The sequence below is a fragment of the Mastomys coucha genome, unplaced genomic scaffold (assembly GCF_008632895.1).
Source record: "Mastomys coucha isolate ucsf_1 unplaced genomic scaffold, UCSF_Mcou_1 pScaffold14, whole genome shotgun sequence".
NCBI classification, from domain to species: domain Eukaryota; kingdom Metazoa; phylum Chordata; class Mammalia; order Rodentia; family Muridae; genus Mastomys; species Mastomys coucha.
The window spans coordinates 91,585,212-91,606,994 of record NW_022196896.1 but is presented as its reverse complement, the minus strand read 5'-3'; the positions used below and the strand labels follow the sequence as shown (position 1 = coordinate 91,606,994).

The 21,783-nt window shown below is 42.0% G+C and overlaps 1 protein-coding gene across 1 annotated transcript in view; it reads right to left on the bottom strand.

Moving 5' to 3' along the window:
• Positions 1-4,570: 4,570 nt before the first annotated feature.
• Pth2r (parathyroid hormone 2 receptor) overlaps positions 4,571-21,783 on the bottom strand; it is a 70,568-nt gene continuing 53,355 nt past the window's right edge. The window contains exons 11-13 of the mRNA XM_031368859.1: positions 9,313-9,451; positions 7,432-7,473; positions 4,571-5,438 (exon numbers count right to left, since the gene is read on the bottom strand). Of these exons, the coding sequence (XP_031224719.1) occupies positions 5,043-5,438; positions 7,432-7,473; positions 9,313-9,451 (577 nt within the window). The 3' untranslated portion in view covers positions 4,571-5,042. The remainder of the gene's footprint in view (positions 5,439-7,431; positions 7,474-9,312; positions 9,452-21,783) is intronic.

Below are 21,783 nucleotides of genomic sequence, written 5' to 3'. Positions count from 1 at the left end.
AAAAAAAAAAAAAAAAAAAAAAACAGTCAAGGGCACTGAGGTGAAATACAACTGATTCTGCCTGGCGTCTGAGTCCTTGAAGTGGGGATAATGACACTATAGTGTGTACACACAAATGGGCCCTACTGGACCCCTGAACACAGGATATTTTTCAGCCTTATAATGGTGGGAGAAAATTTCTATAGAGCTATGCTTGAGGTTTTTGTTGTTAATGTTTTCATTTGTTTTCTTTTAAACATTTTTTTTACCTTGGTATATTTTTTTATTTTGAAACTTTTCAAAACTCAGTTGGCTGAACCTGTGTGGGTTTGTCTGGAGCCTCTAGTCTTCTAGTCTAGCCGACTCGTGTGTTTTGTGCCATGCTGGTTTTGTCATATGGCTCTGTGGTATTATTTGAGATCGGTATTGTGATACCTCCAGCCTTGCTCCTTCTGTTTAGGATTATGCTGACATTCAGTCTTTTATGCCTCCATATATGAACTTCAGGATTGTTTCTCTAGCTCTGTGGTGGATGTCACTGGAATTGCACTGAATCTGTAGATCACTTTCAGTGATACAACCTTTTTCACAATAGCGACTCTGCCTATCCTGGACTATTAGGGATCTTTCCATCTTCTGGCATCTTCAATTGTTTCTTCAATGATTTCAGACTTTCACTCTGGAGCTCATGGTCTCCTTGGTTAGACTTTATTTTCCTACATTTTTGTTTTGTTTTGCTGGTTTGGCATGATTTGTTGGCCTGATTAAGGATATTGTGAATGGGTTTTGTCTTTTATTTTTGTTTTTCTGATTTCCTTCTCAGCAAGTTTGGTTTTAATGTACTGAAAAAGCTACTGATGTTTATGTGTTGATTTTGTATTCTGTCACTTTGGTGAAAGGTTTTCCAAACTGGGAGTTTGTGATGGAGTCTTGAGGGTCTTTTAAGTGCAAGCATGTGTCACCTAGAAATGGTATAAATGTCCTGTCCAACAACATTGACACTGAATTTCCAGGAAAAAGCAATTGCTAAATGTGTAAGTTACAGTAAGATGGCAAATAAGACAGTTTTCTTCCTTATAAATGTAGCATATGAAATACAGTGAAGACTGGCACAGTAATTCACTTCCAAAGAAACAGCTACAAAAGATTTCAATTCTTATTAGAAATCAATATAAATCTCTGTCATAATTTTCTATGGTCATCATTACAAATTACCCCAAGCCAGCATCCTAAAACAACCCATTTAACTCTACACTTCCATGGTGGGAAATCAGCAGAGATCTGGTTGGTGTCGATGAATGTGCTGGCCCTCTTGGAAGCTCTACAGAAACCAGTATTTTGCCATTTCCAGCTTCTGTAAGCTCCAAGAGATTCCTGGCTCAGAGCCCCTTCTTCAATCTCCAAAGCTGTAAATCATGGGCCAGATCCACATCACATCACTCTGCTTCCCTTCTTGGTCTTTGTTTTTTTTTTTTTTTCCACTTTTAAAGACCACTATGAGTAAGTAGGTTCTGTCCAGGTGATCTAAGATGATCCCCCCGTTTGAAAGTCAGCTGATCAGCAAATCTCAATTCTGTTCATAACCTTTGTTTGCCTTCACCATGGAACCTGACACAATCATCAGTTCTGAGGATTGTAATGTTCACACCTTCAGTGCCATTAATGTGCCTACATTATCCAAGATTCACTTTTAAGTATTTAATATCAATGTATGAGTGCAAGCAACTTACAGGAACTCAAGCATACTGTCCACCTTCCGCCTAAGATTTAAAATCAAGGTTGTTGGGTATTTGCATGCTGTAAAACAACTCACAACATTGCATGCTGTAAAACAAATGTATTTTTGTGTTATTTAACAGGCACAATCAATAGTTATTTGGTCTAAATGGCCCATGTTTATCTTGTAAAATAAGTATTATCTCTCATATCAAACTCTTACTTGACTGCCAGAAAACTACAGTATTAATGTTCATCCCAGTAAGTCATATGACAGTATCTGCCCTGTGACCTACCCTACCTGCACTCCTGTGACCTACCCTACCATTTAAATCTCTTGAATGCATGAACATGCAGCACCTTATAGTGACGATTTAGAAAGTGAAGCTTTGCACCATGTGCTAGGATCCGAAGTGTGAAGACCGGCTTTTCTCTACTCTTGCCTTGTGGAGAGCCCTTCCAAGAGGGAAGGGTCTCATAAGCAAATCCTCATTTGGCTAAGCTTGCTGCCATTGGTTGCTTCCGCATCTGGTGACCTATCCGCTTTTGCTACGTAGCCCATTGGGATTGGCTAAGCTTGGTAGTACTCAACAGCCGAGGGTGGGCCGGAAGGCGGAGTTTAAGTAATGGCTCCCCAGAGGCAGGAAGGCGGGGCTTAAGTAACAGCTTGAGAGAGGCAGGAGGGCAAAAGCCAGAAGTAGAAACCAGAAGTAGGAGAAGCAGGCAGGAGGAGCAGGAGGGAGAAGCAGGAGGGAGAAACATTGTTAAAAGGTTCCTGAAATAAACTGCTAAAAGGAAGAGTTTCCGGTCTTGTCGGACGGGGAGGACGCTACAATGCCTGTTACATATAAATATGTTGTGGCTAGCCTTAGGATTTGGAGCAGGCTAGGAAGCCACTTTCCATGTTCTCTATGTATCTATTCTAAATATAGAGAGAGATTATAAGAATTTACATATGATAATATATATATATAGAGAGAGAAATATCTCTATATATCTCTTCCAAAAATCCCTTATTGCATTACAGTAACCACTAAGACCAGTTATAAGAAGGCAAAATAAAAGTGTAAGTTAAAGTGGTGCTAAGAATAACATAAACCAAGCATTTCTCTAGACTGCCACAAAGTACTTTCATGTGCTTTTTTCTTATCTATCATAACATCTTTTTTGACCAACTGAATTATAAGTTTCTTCTTTAAAATGGATCAACTGAATTATAAAAGAAGCTCTGATATAAAATTCTGCATAAAATTAGCTGTAGAACTGAACTTAATCTCTGACTCAGCTCATGATGGGTATCTCTTTACAAGCAGGCAGCTCAGGGAGAAAACTGTAATGAGAATTCTGGAATTTTGCTTTCCTTAAAAAAAAACAGAAATATATATATAATAAGAATATGTTTTTGTTTTAATCCCAGGTGTGGGGGCATGGGGCTACTGTGCAGCAGCTGACTGTGATTTGTCTTGTGCTCTGGGAGAGACGTGGTTTTGCCAGCTGCTGATAGTTTCTGTGACTGTGTGATGTTTGGAATTATGGGAACTTTTCAGAGGGTATATAAATGCTAAGGCCCCATGATGGTTGATGGTCATTTGGGGGCAGGTGGGTTGTTTGCGGGTTGTTAATAAGTGTGCTCAAGGAAGAAACCAAAGGAAAGAAATTAGATTTAGAGATTCTATCTCTCTATCTTCCCTTTGACATTCTTTCTCTCCTGTCTAGTGATAGGAGTGAAATCCTTGGTATAAAGGCTGGGGAAAAGAAGAACCCACAAAGTAGAAAAGACTGGCAACAGGCCACAATGTAGAATTGCATTGGGTGGGTCAAATAAGCACAGTGGCATCTTCTTAAACTGAATGCAAAGGAAATGGCTCCATCCTGTGACCCAGAGAAGGTCAAAAAGACACCAGGTATGTATTAATGAGACTTGTTTTCCCAATTAACATATTTTTAAATAGCATATTTTTAACGATTTATTTATTGTAAATAAGTACACTGTAGCTGTCTTCAGACACCCCAGAAGAGGGCATCAGATATCATTATGGATGGTTGTGAGCCACCATGTGGTTGCTGGGATTTGAAATCAGGACCTTCGGAAGAGCAGTCAGTGCTCTTATCCCCTGAGCCATCTCCCCAGCCCCTTGAAGCATTCTTTAACTAGAAGGAATTCATTAAACTATTTCATTGGTGAATGCCTCTGTGTGTGTGTGTGTGTGTGTGTGTGTGTGTGTGTGTGTGTGTGATAACACTTGTGAGTGCATGAAACTTGAAGTCAGTAGACTGCATCTGAACCCACATTTGCTCAATGAGTTCAGGTAAGTTGATCCGCCTTGTGAGCCATTGTAAAAACAGTGACAGTCATAAAAAGCCACTCCAGAACTTGCAGTGAGTCAATACTGTAAAACCCCAGCAGAATGCCTGCTCAGTCATATGCACTCAATAAATGTTTTCATGACTGAAACACACTGAAACTTCAAATTTGGCAAAGCCTAGTAGCTATGTGCCGAGAGCTGTAGACTTAAGGGGACATTGATTGCTTCTCAAGAATAATGTGTAACAATAAAAGGAGATTCTCTTAAGACCAAACATATATCTTTAAAACAAACTTTTAATGTAACCCACATACCATCTGTAAGATAGCAAACAAGAGAAAAACAAAGAAAAAGACAAGATGCATTGTGGGTTAGCATCAGCGTAAATGAGGCCACACAGCTTCAGCTTTCAAACTCAAGGTCACTGACTGAGAAAACTCTTGACTTGTCATGGTTTACAAAAAAGAGCAGAGAACATGTTTGGCTCATCACACAGAAGGCATCCAGAGGGAGAATAGGGTAGTCTTCTTTGCCCCTAAAATCAATCATAACTGTCAGAAATGCATTGCTTTATTAATGTCCAATTTATTTTCCAATGTAGTTGGTCTTAGACTTTTAGTTTTCCAATGTACATTCTTAGATTGTTCCAGTACATAGACAAAATGAATGTGATAACAGAAGTTCATTAAAATGATAATATAAAGATTAGTGATTTCTTAAAAGGAAAATGATGCAAGCTAAACCATCTTTGTCATATTCAGTGTGATATCTATGAGAGAAAGGTAGAGCCATGCATTTGAAACTTTCTTATCCAAAAGAAGCAAAATAATTGCCACAGAGAAAGCATTAACTCGGGGGGTAGTTCCCAGTTAAATTAATAAATTACCCCAATAATACCCTTTTGTGTGTTTAATATTTCTAGAAGCCAACTGGTAGAAACTGAAAATGTTTAATCAACGCCTTATTTCAGAATTCCAGTCTTCCATCTTAGGTCCTCCCACACAGTCAGATCGACCAATCCACAGGAGTGGAAATGGTGATTCAGATAGGACGGGTTTCTCTCTTGCATCCTTCAGTGTCTAGGGTGAACGCCGCCGCTGCCCTGGAAGACTCCCCAACCGGACTATCATCTCCCTGTCTCCTGTGACCTTCTTTAGTCTCCTCAGGGGGTGAGTGTGGTTGGCAGTCCTGCTCAGAACTACTCCAAACGTAGCCAGGTAGGGTCACATGGCTGTCGATCTGTCTGCAGGCATTCTTGGTGGGTTTGCCAGAGATGAGCACCAGGCGCGTGCTTGCCCCCATCTGCGACTGGCTGCTGGTGCTGTGAGTGACTGTGGTGAGCACCGAGCCGTACCTCTGGCCGCCACAAGGCGGCGCGCTTTTCCAGTCGATGGACAGATTCCATCGAGCCCAGGTCTTCTTCACCTCAGCCTGCACCTACAGCGCAGGAACCGTACATCCTGTCAGAAACCAAAAGGGAGCCCCGCACCCGAGTCATGAAGAGCTTTGCTTAAATTTCGGTGATAATAAGAGTAGCCACTGATTGGGGTCCCTCTCTGTGCAAGGGACTCTACAGATCTGTGTGTTCCATACGCCTCAAAAGTCTTTCCCAATTAATGTTATTTTTAGTATTTAAACGAGAACCGAAGTGCCACTGATAGAAATAACTGTCTTATAAAAAGGAAGAAAGAGAATTCTGGGTTTGAGGAGAAATAAGAGGTAAACAGTGGCAGTAGGAAGCACGGGACTCTGAACGCGACGCTGTCATCTAAACCTTGCCCTGAAGAGGCCAAAGCTTCAGAGAGCTGCTTACAACACAAAGTCTCTCTGTACAACCTGAGGATAACCTCAGCCCTCCTAAAACTGTTTGTCCGAGAAAGCTTAAAGCTTCCAGGAAATTCTGCTGTTGGTTCTCGCAAGTATACCTGATAAAGTCCCCCATCTCCTTTCTTCAAACATTTCCTGCAGAAGACCCGCAAATTCTCCTGGTGCTCAGAACTAAATCTCTCTCTCTCTCTCTCTCTCTCTCTCTCTCTCTCTCTCTCTCTCTCTCTCTCTCTCTCTCTCTCTCTCTCTCTCTTTCTCTCTGTGTGTCTGTATGTCTGTATGTCAGTCTGTGTGTTTTGTCATCAAGAGGCTGGGGCTTCTGCTTTCCTGACTCTGTGTGAGGGAGGAGCCTCAACCGAGCTGACACAGCCAGTTAACCATGACCCCTGAACCCCAAACAGTGCTTGTCTGTGCTTTTCTGTGTCTGACTCTGAGCCCTGAAACACCAACCTCTCAAATTCTCCCTTTAAAATTCTCTCTGCCGGGATGAGAGCAGAGATCAGCTCTTTGCCCCAACTCTCGGGAGCTACTGAGTGAACTCTGATACCACCCAAGGCAGAGGAATGTTAAGGAAGGTACTCAGCTAAGAAGGAAACTGCCCTGCTATACTACCAACCTGTGTGAGCCAACAGGAGGGAGGAAAATAATGAAAGAAGGATGAGAGAAGGATAGAGAAGCAGGCACCGCAACCATGGTCTGACTAGATGGGTATATGGATTCTGTGCCTGCTACCAAAGTGTCCTATGGGCTGACTCTTCCCTAAAAGTGGCAGGGAAATCAAAGACCTGGGGGAAGCAAAGCTTGTAAATTGGTGTCACCCGAAGGAATAAATAAATGATAAATAAATAAATAAATAAGCCACACTTAGCCCTGCTGCAAATTAAGGTAAAAACAGGGCATGGCTAAATTGTGACTCAAGCTCCTTATGCAGGGACCAACATCCCACAGAATCCAATGTGCTTGGGAGCATCTGGTGATCTACTGCAGTAACAAGCATTTTGTCCTCCTGGGACTTGGAGCAAGTGGAAAGTTTGAGAGAAAAAGAAAAATTCTGCAATAGCAGGACACGCTGAGAACTCCAGGGTCACGTGCATCATCCACACAATGATGTAATGTGTAGTCCCTTCTCTCTGGAGACTTCCAAATGGATTGAGATGACCCCCATCCTCAGCTTGTAGTGTCAAACTTACCTGCTTTGATTGAATTTAACTTATTTTCATTTTGATTCATCCTATGGAATGTTATTGACTATTTATAGAACTTGGTGAGGACCAAAGGTTTTGGTATTAAGCAGAATTGACTTGGAATTAATGAGAATAAGAGCACTCTACCCATTAGGAAAGGGCTCAGCATTATGAGTTCCGCCTCTTGCTCTTAGAGATGTGAGCTCTTGCTTCTGCTTTCTATCACAGAATGATGGAACAAGAAGATCCTGGTCACAAATGGCCTCCTTGACGTTAGACAGCCCCACTTTCAGAACCGTAAGGAACAAACCTCTACTTTAGAAATCACTTGCGTTTCTTGGGTTTTGTCATAAAGGCACAAAATGGGTTAGAACAAATGTTAATATGGAATGTCCCTTCAGAGGCATCTTCATGCTTACCTCTCCGTTACAGTAGCAGTAGACAATAGACACGAAGAATCCCTGGAGAGAGAAAAAGGATGTGAACCAGGCAGGCAGCAACTCGTGAAACCCACAGCAGGAAAGACATGAAAATTGTGTCAAAATTCACCAGCTGGCTTCTGATGATTTCCTCCAAAAAAATCACATGAATTATTTTCTCCTGGTATTTCCCAATGTTTGTGTTTATATTACATTTATTTGTGAGCTTCCTTTGGTTTCAACCAAATCAAACAAATAAATGAGTTAGCTAATCAGAGGTGCACAAAGAACTAGTTCCTGTTATGGGGTTTTGTGTATATTGCATCACAAAGAGCTCATCCCCTGCTTGATAAAATAGTTTTATATACCTTAAATGCTAGAAGCTACCAACATACAATACTATAGGGTAAGAACACAAAGATCCTTTTTCTTGACTATGAAATATCTATTGAGCTTCAACACTGTGCTAAGAGTGACTGATTCAGCATGATAGGGGTGGGAATATAAACAAGACAGTTTTGGAAGAGATGAGACCAGGATAAAATATAAGCCAAATACAAGATGATAAGGGTCTTACAGGTAAAAGTCAATGTTACAGAGAACAATTGAGTGGGTGTATTACAGAAACTCAACCAAGACTCTGGTGACATTTAAGCTGATAAGAGTAACAAGATGTCGAATGGATGAAGATGAGGAAGATGGGGAAGATGGGGGGGGGCATTCAGAGACAAAAAGCAGAGTGTGACATCTCACCCTCCACCCCAAGCACAAATGCTGAAGTCATGTCCCATGAGCTCAGTGGGAGATCAGGTGAGTGTTGGTAGGCTCCAGCCCGTGCATGGCTACACATGACAGAAAACAGCACACACTTGATACTGGGTGTATTGGGAAACCTTTGAATAATTTTGGCAAGTAAGTAATACTACCAAATGTAAAAGCTTCAATTGTTCAGGCTGTTGTGAATTGATGTTCCCTGTGTTATAGATTCTGTAGCCCTATTAGAACTTTGTGGCTAGGGAGAGTTGGAATGTGGCTGATTAAGAGCCCAGCCCATCTGAGGCTATGTTCAACTCCCTGTAAAGTCATTTGTTGCCCACCTTGTAGCAAACATACATCACTTTAACCATCAGGTAAAACCTCCAGAATGTACTGATTTAGCAAACCACTAGCTCCTATGGACCAAGAGCTAAGAACACCATCAGGTTTTATCTGAAATCCATAGTGGAGAGTTTTGGTCTTCATCGCAACTCACCCAACTGATACATTTGATGTGCTTTATGACTTCCTTCCATTCTTTGATTATGAAACACTCACATAATCAGTTCCATGGAGGTGATTTCAATGCCTGCTCTCAGGCCAGAGCCACTAATATTTGTCTCAAACTCTGTTACTCCCTCTGGAATAAATATGTCACTAGAATCAAAGTCGGGGTAGGAGGCAGAGTGAAGACTGGTCCATCTGTGAGGTTACAGACATCCTCTTCACACTGAAATGAAGTGGGTGGTGGCAACCTCTCCCTCTGTTTACCTTACTTTCCTGTCTCCCTTTTCCCTGCCTTTGCCTTCTTTTAATTTCATTTTCCATACACACACCAAAATGACTGACTCCGCTCTGCAGTAGTGGTGTGCTCTCCAACAATGTACCTTCTTATCTTGCTACCCAGGCTTGTCCCTCTGTCAAACAGCTCCATACTGGTTCTTTCTGAGTCAGAGAGTTAACCTGACCCCTAGGAAGAAACACAATAAGAGCCAGAAAATAGTGTCCTCTCCTGGCCCTCAGAAGACAGGTACTCTACCAAGTCAAAGAGAAGGGCAGAGAAAGGGGCCAAGAACATGAGCAAAATGTAATCACAAGCCCCAAGCCAGAGGCACTGCTGGTTACCTGGAAGGAGTTGAAGAAGAGCTCACAGTGCATGCGGATCTCCCACCAGAGTCCCGAGAAGGAGTGTGGCTGGCAGATGAACACAATGTAATGCACACCAAATACCAGCACCAGGACTAGCGTTGACTTAGCCAGTTTCCTGGAAGAGAACACAAGGTTTTCTATTAACTGACCTCAGAAGCCTTCAGGAGAAGGACCTTGCTGGAGAAATGAGCATTAGTGGTACTCGGAGGACCTGATTCCTCAGCTGCTGGACTATCTAGCTGCTTCCTTCCATGTTTGTGGGTGTTTTCAATGGATTAGTTGAGCTGAGTGTGTTTGTGTGTGTGTGTGTGTGTGTGTGTGTGTGTGTGTGTGTGTGTGTGTGAGTGTGTATAAATGTATGTGTGTATTATGCATGTATGTATTTGTGGCATGTGTGCATTCCTATGTATGTGTGTGTGTGCATGTGTGGTAGTGTGTGTGTGTGTGTGTGTGTGTGTGTGTGTGTGTGTGTGTGTATGGATGGATGAATGGTGTGGGGGTGTATGTGTAAGAAGTTGCTGCAATGGGCAACAGAGATCCCTGGAGATGGTCCATCATTTTGCACTGCTGCAATGGATGTTCCACGGAGAGGCACAGTCCTGAGGAGTTCATCCCTGGATTGCTTCTCGCTGCTGCTGCTTCTTCTCATGTTTTTCATTGATATATTCCTCCTGTATCTAAGATGGTGTGAATGGGTGTGGGGAGACTCCAGTGGCCCGTAATCTGGTATGATTGTTTCATGGGAGACAGCCCAGTCTACTGGACAATTTTCCTGCAGATCAATATGAAGATGAACTTTCATAGAATAATACTGTTTATATGATTGGATGATTTTTACAGAACTTCTGATTTGATTTAAATAGTTGTAGGAAGTTCGGGTAGTTGATAAGGAAGGTTCAGAAGATGGCAGAGGTGGTTTTGCCAGGAAGGTACAGCAGGCAGAACTAAGAGCAGACTGTGCCCCCCTTTGTAGAGTAGTGAAAGCTGCCTAGGCTAGGAAAGAAGCACAGTGAGCTCTCGGGCATTACAGGCACATAGTTGTGGAGATGAAAACAGGTTTAAGACAGGTTAATGACCAAAGAAAACATTCACTCTAGGTTGGGTCTGAGTTCCTTGATCTTGTTATCTAAGTGTGTGTCACAGTTTTCTGTGTGCGCCATGAAAAGACAGGGTTATGAGTAAAGAGTAAATGATCCTATTGTGAGAATAAGAATAGAGAACAGATGGTTACCCAGATTAGCTGAAGAAGGTATCTATAGTGGCTATTCTTCAACTTGACTATATCTGAAATGAATTACAATCCAGAATTAGAAGGCTCACCTGTGGCCCTAATCTGGAGGCTGAGAGATACAAGTTTCCGACCTAAATCTTGGCATGGAGATCTTGAGGTATAGTGGCTATGAATCCCAGAAGATTAAGATAGGAAGATCATCTGGAATTGATAGGAGTTCAAGATCATCTGGGATTAAAGGTGTGGTGGCACACACCTTTAATCTGGGCCACACCTTTTGCTGGAGACCTATATAAGGACATTGGAAGAAGGAAGGCTCTCTGCTTCATCTGCTTGCCTTGTGGGACTGAGCAACTGCTGGATCCTTGGACTTCCATTCACAGCTGCTGCCAACCATTGTTGGGAGTTGATTGTTGGGAGTTGGACTACAAATTGTAAGTCATCAACAAATTCCTTTACTACATAGAGACTACCATAAGTTCTGTGACTCTAGAGAACCCTGACTAATACAGTATCAAAAAGTAAGATATATAAAATTGATTTGTACCTTGGTAAATACAGTCATAAGCTAGCATAGTAGAAAATTAGCTACAGTAGACTTGGCTTGCCCTAAAGTTCAGAATACCCAAGATTCAATTCACAGACCATTTGAAGCCTAAGAAGCAAGAAGACCAAAACGTGAAAGATTCAGTGCTTCTTAGAAGGGGCAACAAAATACTCACAGGAGCAAATATGGAGACAAAGTGTGGAGCAGAGAATGAAGGAAAGGCCATCCAGAGACTGCCCCACCTAGGGACCCATCCCATATACAGCCACCAAACCTGGATGTATTGTGGATGCCAGGAAGTGCTTGCTGAAAGAAGCCTGATAAGGCTATCTCCTGAGAGGTTCTCCCAGAGCCTGACAAATACAGAGGCAGAAGCTCACAGCCAACCGTTGGACTGAGCTTGGGGGTGCCTGATGGAGGAGTTAGAGAAGGGACTGAAGGGGCTGAAGGGGTTTGCAGCCCCATGGAGGAAGCAACAGTGCCAATAGGCTAGACCCACAGACCTCCTAGGGACTGGACCACCAACAAAAAAATACATATGGAGGGACCCATGGCACTGGCCACATATGTGGCAGAGGATGGCCTTGTTGGTCATCAGTGGGAGGAGAGGCCCTCAGGTCTAAGGGTGTTCAATGCCCCAGTGTAGGGGAATGCCAGGGCAGGAGGATGGGTGTGAGTGAGTAAGGGACTATCTTCATAGAGGCAGAGGATGGGATAGGGGATTTCCGAAGGGGAGACCAGGAAAGGGGAAAACATTTGAAATGTAAATTTAAAAAAAATCCAAGGAAAAAAGTCAAAAAAAAAAAGTCAAAAAAAAAAAAAAAAAAAAAAAAAAAAAAAAAAAACCTTTGTCAATCAATGACAAAAGAATTATTGACTTGGAGTTAGGATAAATTTGTGGAAAGAAAGATGGGAAATGTTCAGTTAGGTGTGGGTTTCAAAAGATGAATATATATAATTAGTAATCATGTTGTAATTTCCCTTTGTGTAATGATTTTAATCTGTTTTTGAAGAATATGGTTTTGTAGTGATTGTTTTGGGAGAATATATAACTTGTGGCTATAAGTGATTTTTTTGGAGAATATGTAACTTGTAGCTATGAGTGATTATTTTTGGATAATATGTATTTTGGGGAATATGTGACTATGCGAGATCTTTTCTCTTATGTAGAGTATTTTATCTTAGGTGGCATAAAAAGGATAAGAGAAAAATAAGGTAAGAAAATTTTGAGCATGCTTCAACAATAAGACATGCATGTATATGTGTTATGCCATGTGTATGTGTTGTGTATTATGTATGGTCTATGTAATACATGCACATAAGTGTGCAGGTGCAGAGGCCCTGACACTAACATGCAGATACCCGAGTAGGATATTTAGTGTCTTCCTCTATTTCTCTCTACCTTGCTTTTTGAGACAGAGTCTCTCAGTGACTCTGAAGCTCACCATCAAAGCAGAGCTGGCTGCCCAGGGAAATCTCATCACCTGCTAGTGTCCCCTCACTACTGCTGTGGTTACAGCTATATGCAGCTATGCTCAGCTCTACACAAGTGCTAGGGACTCAGGCTTGGGTCCTCATGCTTGCAGAGCAAATGATCCTCCCCATTGAGCCGTATCTCCCCAGGGCTGCTTCTTGTCACTATATAATAAGTCAGGTCATTGATTCTCACTTCCCATAAGCAGTGTCCCCTAAGTCCCTCTAATCATGTCTCTTCCTCTTGATGACAGGATGCTGTTTTTATAAAGTCATTAAGTGGCCCTGTCGTAAGTTATCCTTATCTTCTGTGTTGGAGATGTACTGAAGCATTTCTCCCATTTTACACCTGAAGCACAGGGAACATTAGGGAAGAGGGGATGGAAAAACCAGAGACCCAGAAGTCTACTGCAAGATTGTGCTTTCTGTATAAGACGGGGAAGCCACACCCATGAAGTCTCAACAATATGGCTGCCTAAATAAGACCTGAACAAATCCAAAACTAGTTAATATCCCAACATGAATGGGGAGAAATCCTATGAGACCCCAGCCCTGGTTGAAGAGCTGTGGGCAACTAATGGCTGCTGAGAGAATCAGTCTTCCCCAGGGATGAGCCCTCTGGTGTTATCCAATACCAAGTGGTCAACCCTAAAGACATATGCATGTAAGCAATAGTAAATAGATTCAGCAGGTGATGTTTGTATATTTATTTCTCTATGTGCAATAAGAATTAAGAAATATTAATGATAATAATAACAATTAACAAAAAAAGTTTTCTCTCTGAATTTAAGATGGAGTGGGAGGAGCATAGGAAGGAGAAGGAGAGAATGATGTAAATTCAATACCTGTATATGAAATTTTAAATTTTAATTTAATTTTAAAAATCAACTACTCTTGGAGATACTTCACAGTTTCTTATGAGCTTATGTGGTCAGTTGTGCCTCTTATTCTGAATATTTGATATCAAATAGTTAATTTCAAACTACCGTGGTTCTATTTAATTCTATCATCTATCTATCTATCTATCTATCTATCTATCTATCTATCTATCTATCTATCTATCTGTCTTAATTTTGAGAAAGGGTCTCATTGTGTATTCCTGGCTGGTCTGTACCTCACTATGTAGAGTAGACTCACCTCAGACTCACAGGGACCTTGCCTCCTGTCTCTGCCTCTGCCTCCATGCTGCCTCAGTGCTACAATTAAAGGCTTGAGCCATCCCGCCCTCATCCTGGCCTCCCCCAAATGCTCTTGTACATTTGAAGCAATCTTGGGTTTCCCAGTGTGATGGTGATGCTTAGCTTTAGCTGTCAGTTTGCCTAGGGATGGTATTTTTAAACACTGGTAAGGCATTCTTTTAGATGTGTCTGTGAAGGTGCCGCCAAAGGAGACAGATACATGAGTAGCTGGGCTCAATCTCGAAGGTCTACCTTTGGTGGGTCAGGTCCCACCAACCACCTGGGGCTCAATACTTAGTATTCAGAAGGACATGTGCAGACAGGCTTCTCGGTGTCGCTGTCTTGAATGGAATGTACTAACGTAGAATTCTAAGACTGAATGTGATGAGGACTGAGAACAGTAGATCAAAGCCCACAGGCTATTGGGGGGAATGGTGAGGCAAGGGCAGGTAGCTGAACAGCGTCAAGGGAACAGACCCTCTGGCAGAGCCAGAAGGCAGAGGAAGGGTCTGTGTGCTTTTCCTCTTCTGCAGCTGGAACACGGCTCACCTGCCTTCAGCATATCCAGGCTCTGCAGCCTTTGAATCTGGGACTTGCACCTGTAGGCTGCTGAGCTATTGGGTATCCTTCTGGGGCTGAGGGCTACACCATTTGTTTCCTTAGTTGTAAGACTTAGGACTTAAACAGAGACCTGGAACTGTGGCCTGCTGAAGGCTTGCCACAGGCCTTCTCAGCCTCTAGAGCCACAAGAAGGAGTTGAGCAAGTGCTGTCTACCTACCTGAAACTACCTATCTACTCATAAATATATCTGCCTGTACACCTGTGCATATCTTGTCAGTCCTACTAGTGCTTCTGAGAGAACCCTGTCCAGTACGGACAGGCTTAGTCTAAAATGGCCGCAAATTAATCGCACCTCCTGCTAGTAAGCCCTTGTCAGTTCTTTCCCGGAGTCAGGAAATTTATTCTAGTAGATTATGACAATGGTGATAGGATGCTGCTTCTGTGTCGGTGTTGCCTGAGATTCTAACTGCCATCTTCCTAGACTCCTGTAGTAAAACAAGCTACCATGCTGTGAGCTAGTCTGCTGAAAGGCTCGTGTGGCAAGAAAGAGTGGTGTCTAGACATCGGCTGACAAGCACCCAAGTCTACCTGTAGTCCCACGGACTCAGATATATCCTCCCCAGTCCAACTTCCCCATGGTCCCACCACCCTGATGGATGTTTTAGTTGCAGCCTAGTGACAGCTGGAAGCAGAGGGCACCTAGATTCCTGACCTACAGATAATAAAATGAAAAAGGTGACGTTGAAAGCCACTAAGCCATTCCTCTGTCACCAGGATTCCAAGTGCACCATCTTCCAGTTTGGGGTGACACTTGTTTCAATTGTACTTCTGACCCCCCAAAAAATGACAAAATGTGGCCCACTTTTTCCTCATTTCTCCAATTTCCCCCTTTGTGAATAATTTACACCAAGAATCTTGAACAATTCAGTCTTCTGTCCTTGCCAGTCTCTCGTCTAGATGTATTATTTATTTATTATTTTCCTTCTTGGAAACAAGCTGTGTGGGTGAGCCAAGGTCTCACTAGCTAAGACAAAAGAGAACTAGATTCAGGATCTAGCCTATGGAATTCTGATTCATTTATCCGGTCTTACAGATAAGTGAGGTGGGGTCCACAAGCCTGTAAAGGCCCTACTTTCTCGAGACTTTCTTGTGAGTCACTGTTCCTACCAGCACACTTTCCATCGTAGCCTGCTTCCTGGAGTACCCACAGGTTCTGATGGAGGTGTCCAGATCAAATGTCTGGAGTTGTCTACCTCCCTCATTGTCTATAGTGTCTCAGTGGTGTCTGAATCATGTTCCCTTGAAACCATTCGGCTACCTGCTCCTCACTCTGAAATCTGTGGGCTTTTCATCCACGGGTCTGAGCCCCCACTTGTCTTGCCTACAGTTCCTTCAATCTTGGACATTAGTCCATTCCATTCAAGACATCATTGTGATAAGCAATGGATCTCTCGGACCTGAATAACACTCTCAGCTCTCGGGACCTGCCCATACTTGTCCTCCTTCCAAAAGCTGAGCAGTGAGTTCCCCCACCCTATGAGTTCCTGTGACTATAAGACTGGGAACAATGCTGTGAACACCTAAGGCATTTCGATATGGTCTAGTTAGATTCAGGAATTGTATTAACTGCACTTGCACAGCCTTGAAATTCTTGTCTAACATCTCTCTGAGAAGAAAATTACATTCTGTCTTTAAGATGCAGTGTAAATCCCCCTCGAGAGTACTTTCAGAAACAAGCCAACTTTGATCGCGCCTGTTTTTGTAGCTGGGAACCAAAACCAAGGTTCAAATATTAAATTAAATCAGAGCAGTATATTATAAAATGGTCACAAATGCAAAAGTCACCATTCAGTTTAATGCAGATCAGAGAAAAACTGCACTAGGCAATGAAATCCATTTGATATCCTATTAGTTCTGTCTTTCAAGTTTTCTCTGCTTACCCATGACTAAGCTATTTTATAGTTCTGTGGAGATAAGGGATCATCTGTAAAAACTGTAATTTGATTCAAGTGTATTGTATAACAAAGTACCACAGAGTGACTGCCTTAAATGATGTCCATTTACTCTAGTGCTATGCAGTGCTTAAAGGGCACATCAATATAATTGGGTCTTATACTCCAGGATCTCAAGACTGAACTCAAGGTTGCAGCTAAAGCTGGGTTCACAGATGGACCTAAGGTTCCTTTGTCAACTCATTCAGATTTCTAAAGAGCTCCATTGAATTTGTAGGTTTGTCTTCTGGCTCTCAGCCAGGAGTCACTTGGATGCTGTGGGCTGCCTTTAAATTCAGACCACAGGCCCTTTCAGGCTTCTAGGACAGAGTCTCTATAAAATATTAAAAGAGTGACTAGTCCACTTTCTTGGTCATATAACATAACCTAATCAAGGAGAGATCAACAAAGTCATAAGTCTTGCCCACATTAAAGGTCTTGATGGCAGGTATTGCACATGTCACATAAACGGTACAAAGAAACTAGGGTTCCCAGAGTCCATCATAGGACTCTGTCTACCACAGTAATGCAAGTGATTCCCAACCACTGAAATGCAAAGATCTCCGTTGCTTGTCTCCCTTCCTTACTTCCTCTCTCCCTTCTTGCAAGAATGAAATGTAACAAATGAAACTGTTAGAAATTTTGCACCACGCTACTATAGCATCCTGTAGTCACCTCACTTCTTATAAGAAAAACATGTTATCATTTCCAGCTGTGCATAAAAACCCAAGGAAGTACAATATTCATGGGAAATTCTTCCATGGGTGATTATTCACCTTTAAATCTATCTGCTTTGCTGCCAAGCTGTATTAGTTTTATCCTAAACATTAAATATGATGTTTATTTAACATTGAACAAGTCCAGTTAGAGTTCTTTTCAGTGAACTCTTTCACACTTGTATTTTCTAAGTTCTAGCAATTCCTCTTACTTGTTGAAGTAAATTAAAATAAGATATAAAAGACCTTATAATTGGATGTTGATTTATTTAGTGATTTACTTAAAAGCACTTGCATGTACTGCCTATTTGCCAAGCATGATGTCACTTGCTACCTGGGACAGAATGACCTGAGAGAATTGCTGAAACAATGGGTTATTTCTCTTAACATGCTTAACTGTCACATCCATGACTATAAAATCTTGCTTGCATGCCTACCCTACCTTGTGGTTTTAGAGTATAAAACAAGAATACAAACTGGGCTCAGGATCGAAGCCTTGCAGGAGCCCTCCCAGCTTTGGTCCTCTGGTGACATTTTCTCTCTTTCGCTCCTGTTGGCATCAGAGTGCTTACTCTAGAAGAATTCTGTAGACATTTCTGGAAGCCCCAGTGAGATGTCCTTCACCAAGAACCCAGTTAGAGTCCAGAGAGGCTGCATCTCCCAGGCCTCTTTGCTCACTGAAAGTCTCTGGAACTGGAATGGTGCATCCCCAGTACAATTCCAGGAAATTTGAAAGACTTCGCTAATCTAATGCCACACAAAAAAAAATAGCTTAAAGATGCAGGTTCCAATCTGTGAATAAATCCCACACTCACACTAGTATTAAGATAATACTGTGAACTCTGAGAGCTGACCCAGACCAACCTCTGAAACTTACTATCTCAAAACAACTTCAGAATGAAGACAACAGTTCAGCTCCTACTCTGCCTCCTAATGTCCTGATCCTATGGATTCACAGCCACTGGTCATCCCTTGGACCTCATCATACTGTGATGGAACTGCCCACGCTGGTAAAATAGGCTGTGATTCCTTTTAGAGATGGCCCTTTCTGGTGATAGCCTATGGACAAGTGACCAGATGACAAAAGAATGGTTATGAATTGTGAGAAACCTGTTAGTTAATATTGGTTATATTGGTTATAATTGGTGATTGGTTAATATTGATAGTATTATGTATTATCTTAATACTGGTAATACATAGACTTTGCCATGAAAGGTTCCTGGAAAGGATATCCCACAATTTGACAAGAAGTTAAAGCCATCATGGACCTTTAGGGATGGGGAAACAAGGACAAATATTATGGAAACTGACCATATAAAGCCTTCATCTGAAGAAGGTACATCTTAAAATGCTGGCTTTAGTAAATGCCAGCCATGTCCTCCTTTACCTATGTCAGGATTGCTACATAATGCTTATGTGCAAGCCAGGTTACTTACCCTAGAGTCGGAATAAATAACCAAAGCCTGACCAGCAAAAGGAAAGAGGCATGTTTGCTTCACAGGGCCATCAAGTCATAAGAGAAGACCAATATGTGAGAAATGGAAAAGGCTAGACTACACTAATTAAAAGAACAGTAGCTCCCAGTGCTACCTACTGCACCTGCTCCAATGGTAATTACATCTGCTACCCAGGATACAGTTGCAGATGGGTATTCTTGTCCTTTAACTTAGATGTGCTCACAGGAAGCAAGGTCCAGCAACCCTTACATCCACTAGATTCAAGAAATAAGAGAATTCCTATACTTTTACCAGTCCATGTGAGAATGACTCTGACAGGGTCCATGACCACGGATGCCTCTGCAATAAGGCATCCATATGTTCATCATAGCCAACTCTCTACTCAGATCAAGTAGAAGGTAGCTGTTGTTCAGGAAAGCTTAGTCATTCTTCAGAATGAAACAGAGTTATTGGCAACAATAGTCCTCCAAAATCCTAGAGGATTAACACTGAAAGGGGAGACAGGAATTAGTGGGACAAAATGCCAAAGGGGTATTTAGAAGGATTCAGGCTGCAAGTACAACCCAAAAGGCAATGCAAATGGCATTCCAGTACCAACCCATTTCTTTAAGATACATCCATACACTGTTGTAGAAGATGAAAAGGAGGGAACAGCATGGAATAAGATATAAAAGATCAATTATTAGATACCGATTTGTTGATTTCTTTAGCAGTTGACTTAAAGAACTGCTTGTACTGCCTCTTTGACAAGCTCTTGCTACCTAGAACAGAACAAAGCTAGAGAAATTGCTGAAACAATAGGTGGTTGCCCTTAACACCTGCCGATGGTCAGCTATGCTACTGGAAAAATCTTGCTTCTTTATCTGCCTTGCCTTTCAGCTTTTTAGTATAAAGTGAGAACACTAACTGGGCCCAGGATCAAAGCCTTTCTGGTGTTATTCTGGCTTCGGTCCCCTGGTGATATTTCCTCTCTTTCACTCTCATTACTGTACAAGTGCTTATTCCAGAAGGATTCCCAAAACAAGAGGAACTGAGTTGTAATTTAAAAGGAAAATGTTCATCATCCTTGGCTACAACTACATAGGTTTGTTGTCTTTCACACACTGATCTTGTTTTAAAATAATCTATAGTAAACCACCCTTCATGTGCCACTGAGGAAAACGGGGGGGGGGGGGGGGGGGGAAGGGCTTTTCATGGCTGCTTGTTTGTAAATCAGAAGGAAACTGCCTCAACACCTGATTTGTTCATTTATCATCATTTTAAAGCACTATATCATCCAAATAATCTAAGAGATTAAGTGTAAATTTCAGATGTCTGTGAATATGTTTGTATGTTTGTGCATGAGTGTGTGGGTGTGTGGGTGTCTGTGTGTGTGTTCATGGGTGTGTGCACATGTGTGTATAAAGAGAAGGGGAGGAAAGGAAGGGAGAAAATACATGGGCATATGGATGCCAAATGACAAACTTGTCCCATGACATTCTTCTTGAGAGACTATATTACCTCTGAAAAATGTTTTTTAGTCTTTCAGAGGATTGTGCATGGAAATGTGTTTATTAGATACCACTGCCTAGACATTTCATATTGCTTTAAATTTGTATTGCTTTCTTTTAAGAAATATGTATGAGATAAAGCTAGTAAAATAAACCTTTTTGCAAAAGTTTGAAAGTACAAAAATGGTTGGGATCACATACTGTTTGAGTGAAAATGGCTCCCAAAGAATCCTAGGGAGTGGTATTATTGGAGGTGTGACCTGTTAGAGGAAGTGCCACTGGAGGATGGGCTTTGAGGTTTTAGAAGCCCAAGCCAAACCCAGGGCTTGCTATCTCTTCCTGCTCCCTGTGGATCCAGATATAGAAGCAGAACTTTCAGCTATCTCTCCAGTACCATGTCTGCCCATGTGCCACTATGATTCTCAGCACAATGATAATGAACTAAACCTCTGAACTGTAACCCAGGCCCAATTAAATCTTTTCCTACATTAGCGCTGCCATGGTTATGGTATCTCTTCACAGCAATAGAAACTCTAAGACAAAAATTGGTACAAGAAACTGGGATATTGCTGTGATAGGCCTGTAACCATGCTTTTGTTTGGAGAAACATGGGCTTTGGGAGTTCAGAGCCAGCCTGGTCTACAGAGCAAGTTCCAGTGCAGCCAAGTTTAGACAGTGAAGGAAACCATCAAAAACAGAGCTGATCAAAACAAGGAGCCAATTCCACAGCAAGTAGCAGAACTTAACAGCTTCAGATGTGTGGTTCTGAGTTTAAAGTCAAGGATACAATAAAGGGTTTATGGAATCTCCCTCTTCAACTATGGAAAGCTGCTGAGGTCAGGCATGTCAGGGATGTCCCTGCATGGAGACCTAGAAAGGCTAATACATGAACCTGTAAATGTGAAGCCTGGGTTACCTTGGGGACCCCAAGATATTGGACTCATGCCAGACTCATGGGATATCTGCCAAGGAAAGTTGCTAGCAAAAGAGTGGAACCAGCCCAAGAGAAACAGGTGTGTTGTAGTCTACAAAGCTGAAAGAAGCTGGAGATCTGAAGGGCCCGTTGACGTCAGACATTAAGATGCAGAGTTTGGTGTTGGCCTAGTTGGGTTTCGGTCTTGCATTGGTGCAGTATTACCCAATCATGCGCCCTTTCCACCCTTTTGAAATGGTAATGTATACTCTGTGCCATTATATTTTGGAAGTATGTGATCTGCTTATTTATTTTGACTTTACAAGAGTTACAGTTAAGAGATTGACTTTAAATTTTGTATTTTTAAACAGGATTAAGATGGTTAAAGACTATGGAGACTTTGAAGTTGGACTAAATTTATTTTGCCTTATGATACAGCCATAAATTTATGGGGGCCAGTGAGTTGAAATATGGTAGTTTGAATAAAATGCCCCCCCATAGACTCATAGGGAGTGTCGTTGTTGGAGTTGTGGCCTTGTTAGAGGAGATGTGACTTTACTAGAGGAAGAATGTCACTGGAAGGGTGGCTTTGAGATTTCAGAAGCTCAAGCCAAGCCAGTGGCTCATGGTCTCTTCCTGCTCCTTGTGGATTTAGATGTAGAACCACCCCAGCACCATGCCTGCCTGCCTGCTGCTGTGCTTCCCACCATGGTGATAACAGACTAACCCCTGAACTGTGAGCGAGCCCCAATTAAAGAGTTGCTGTGACCATGGAATCCTTTCACAGCAATAGAAACCCTAACACACACACATTTTAGTAGTCTACTCTCAAATTAATACTAACACTACTGAAACAAGAACACAAATTTCATCTACCCAAGTCTGCTTT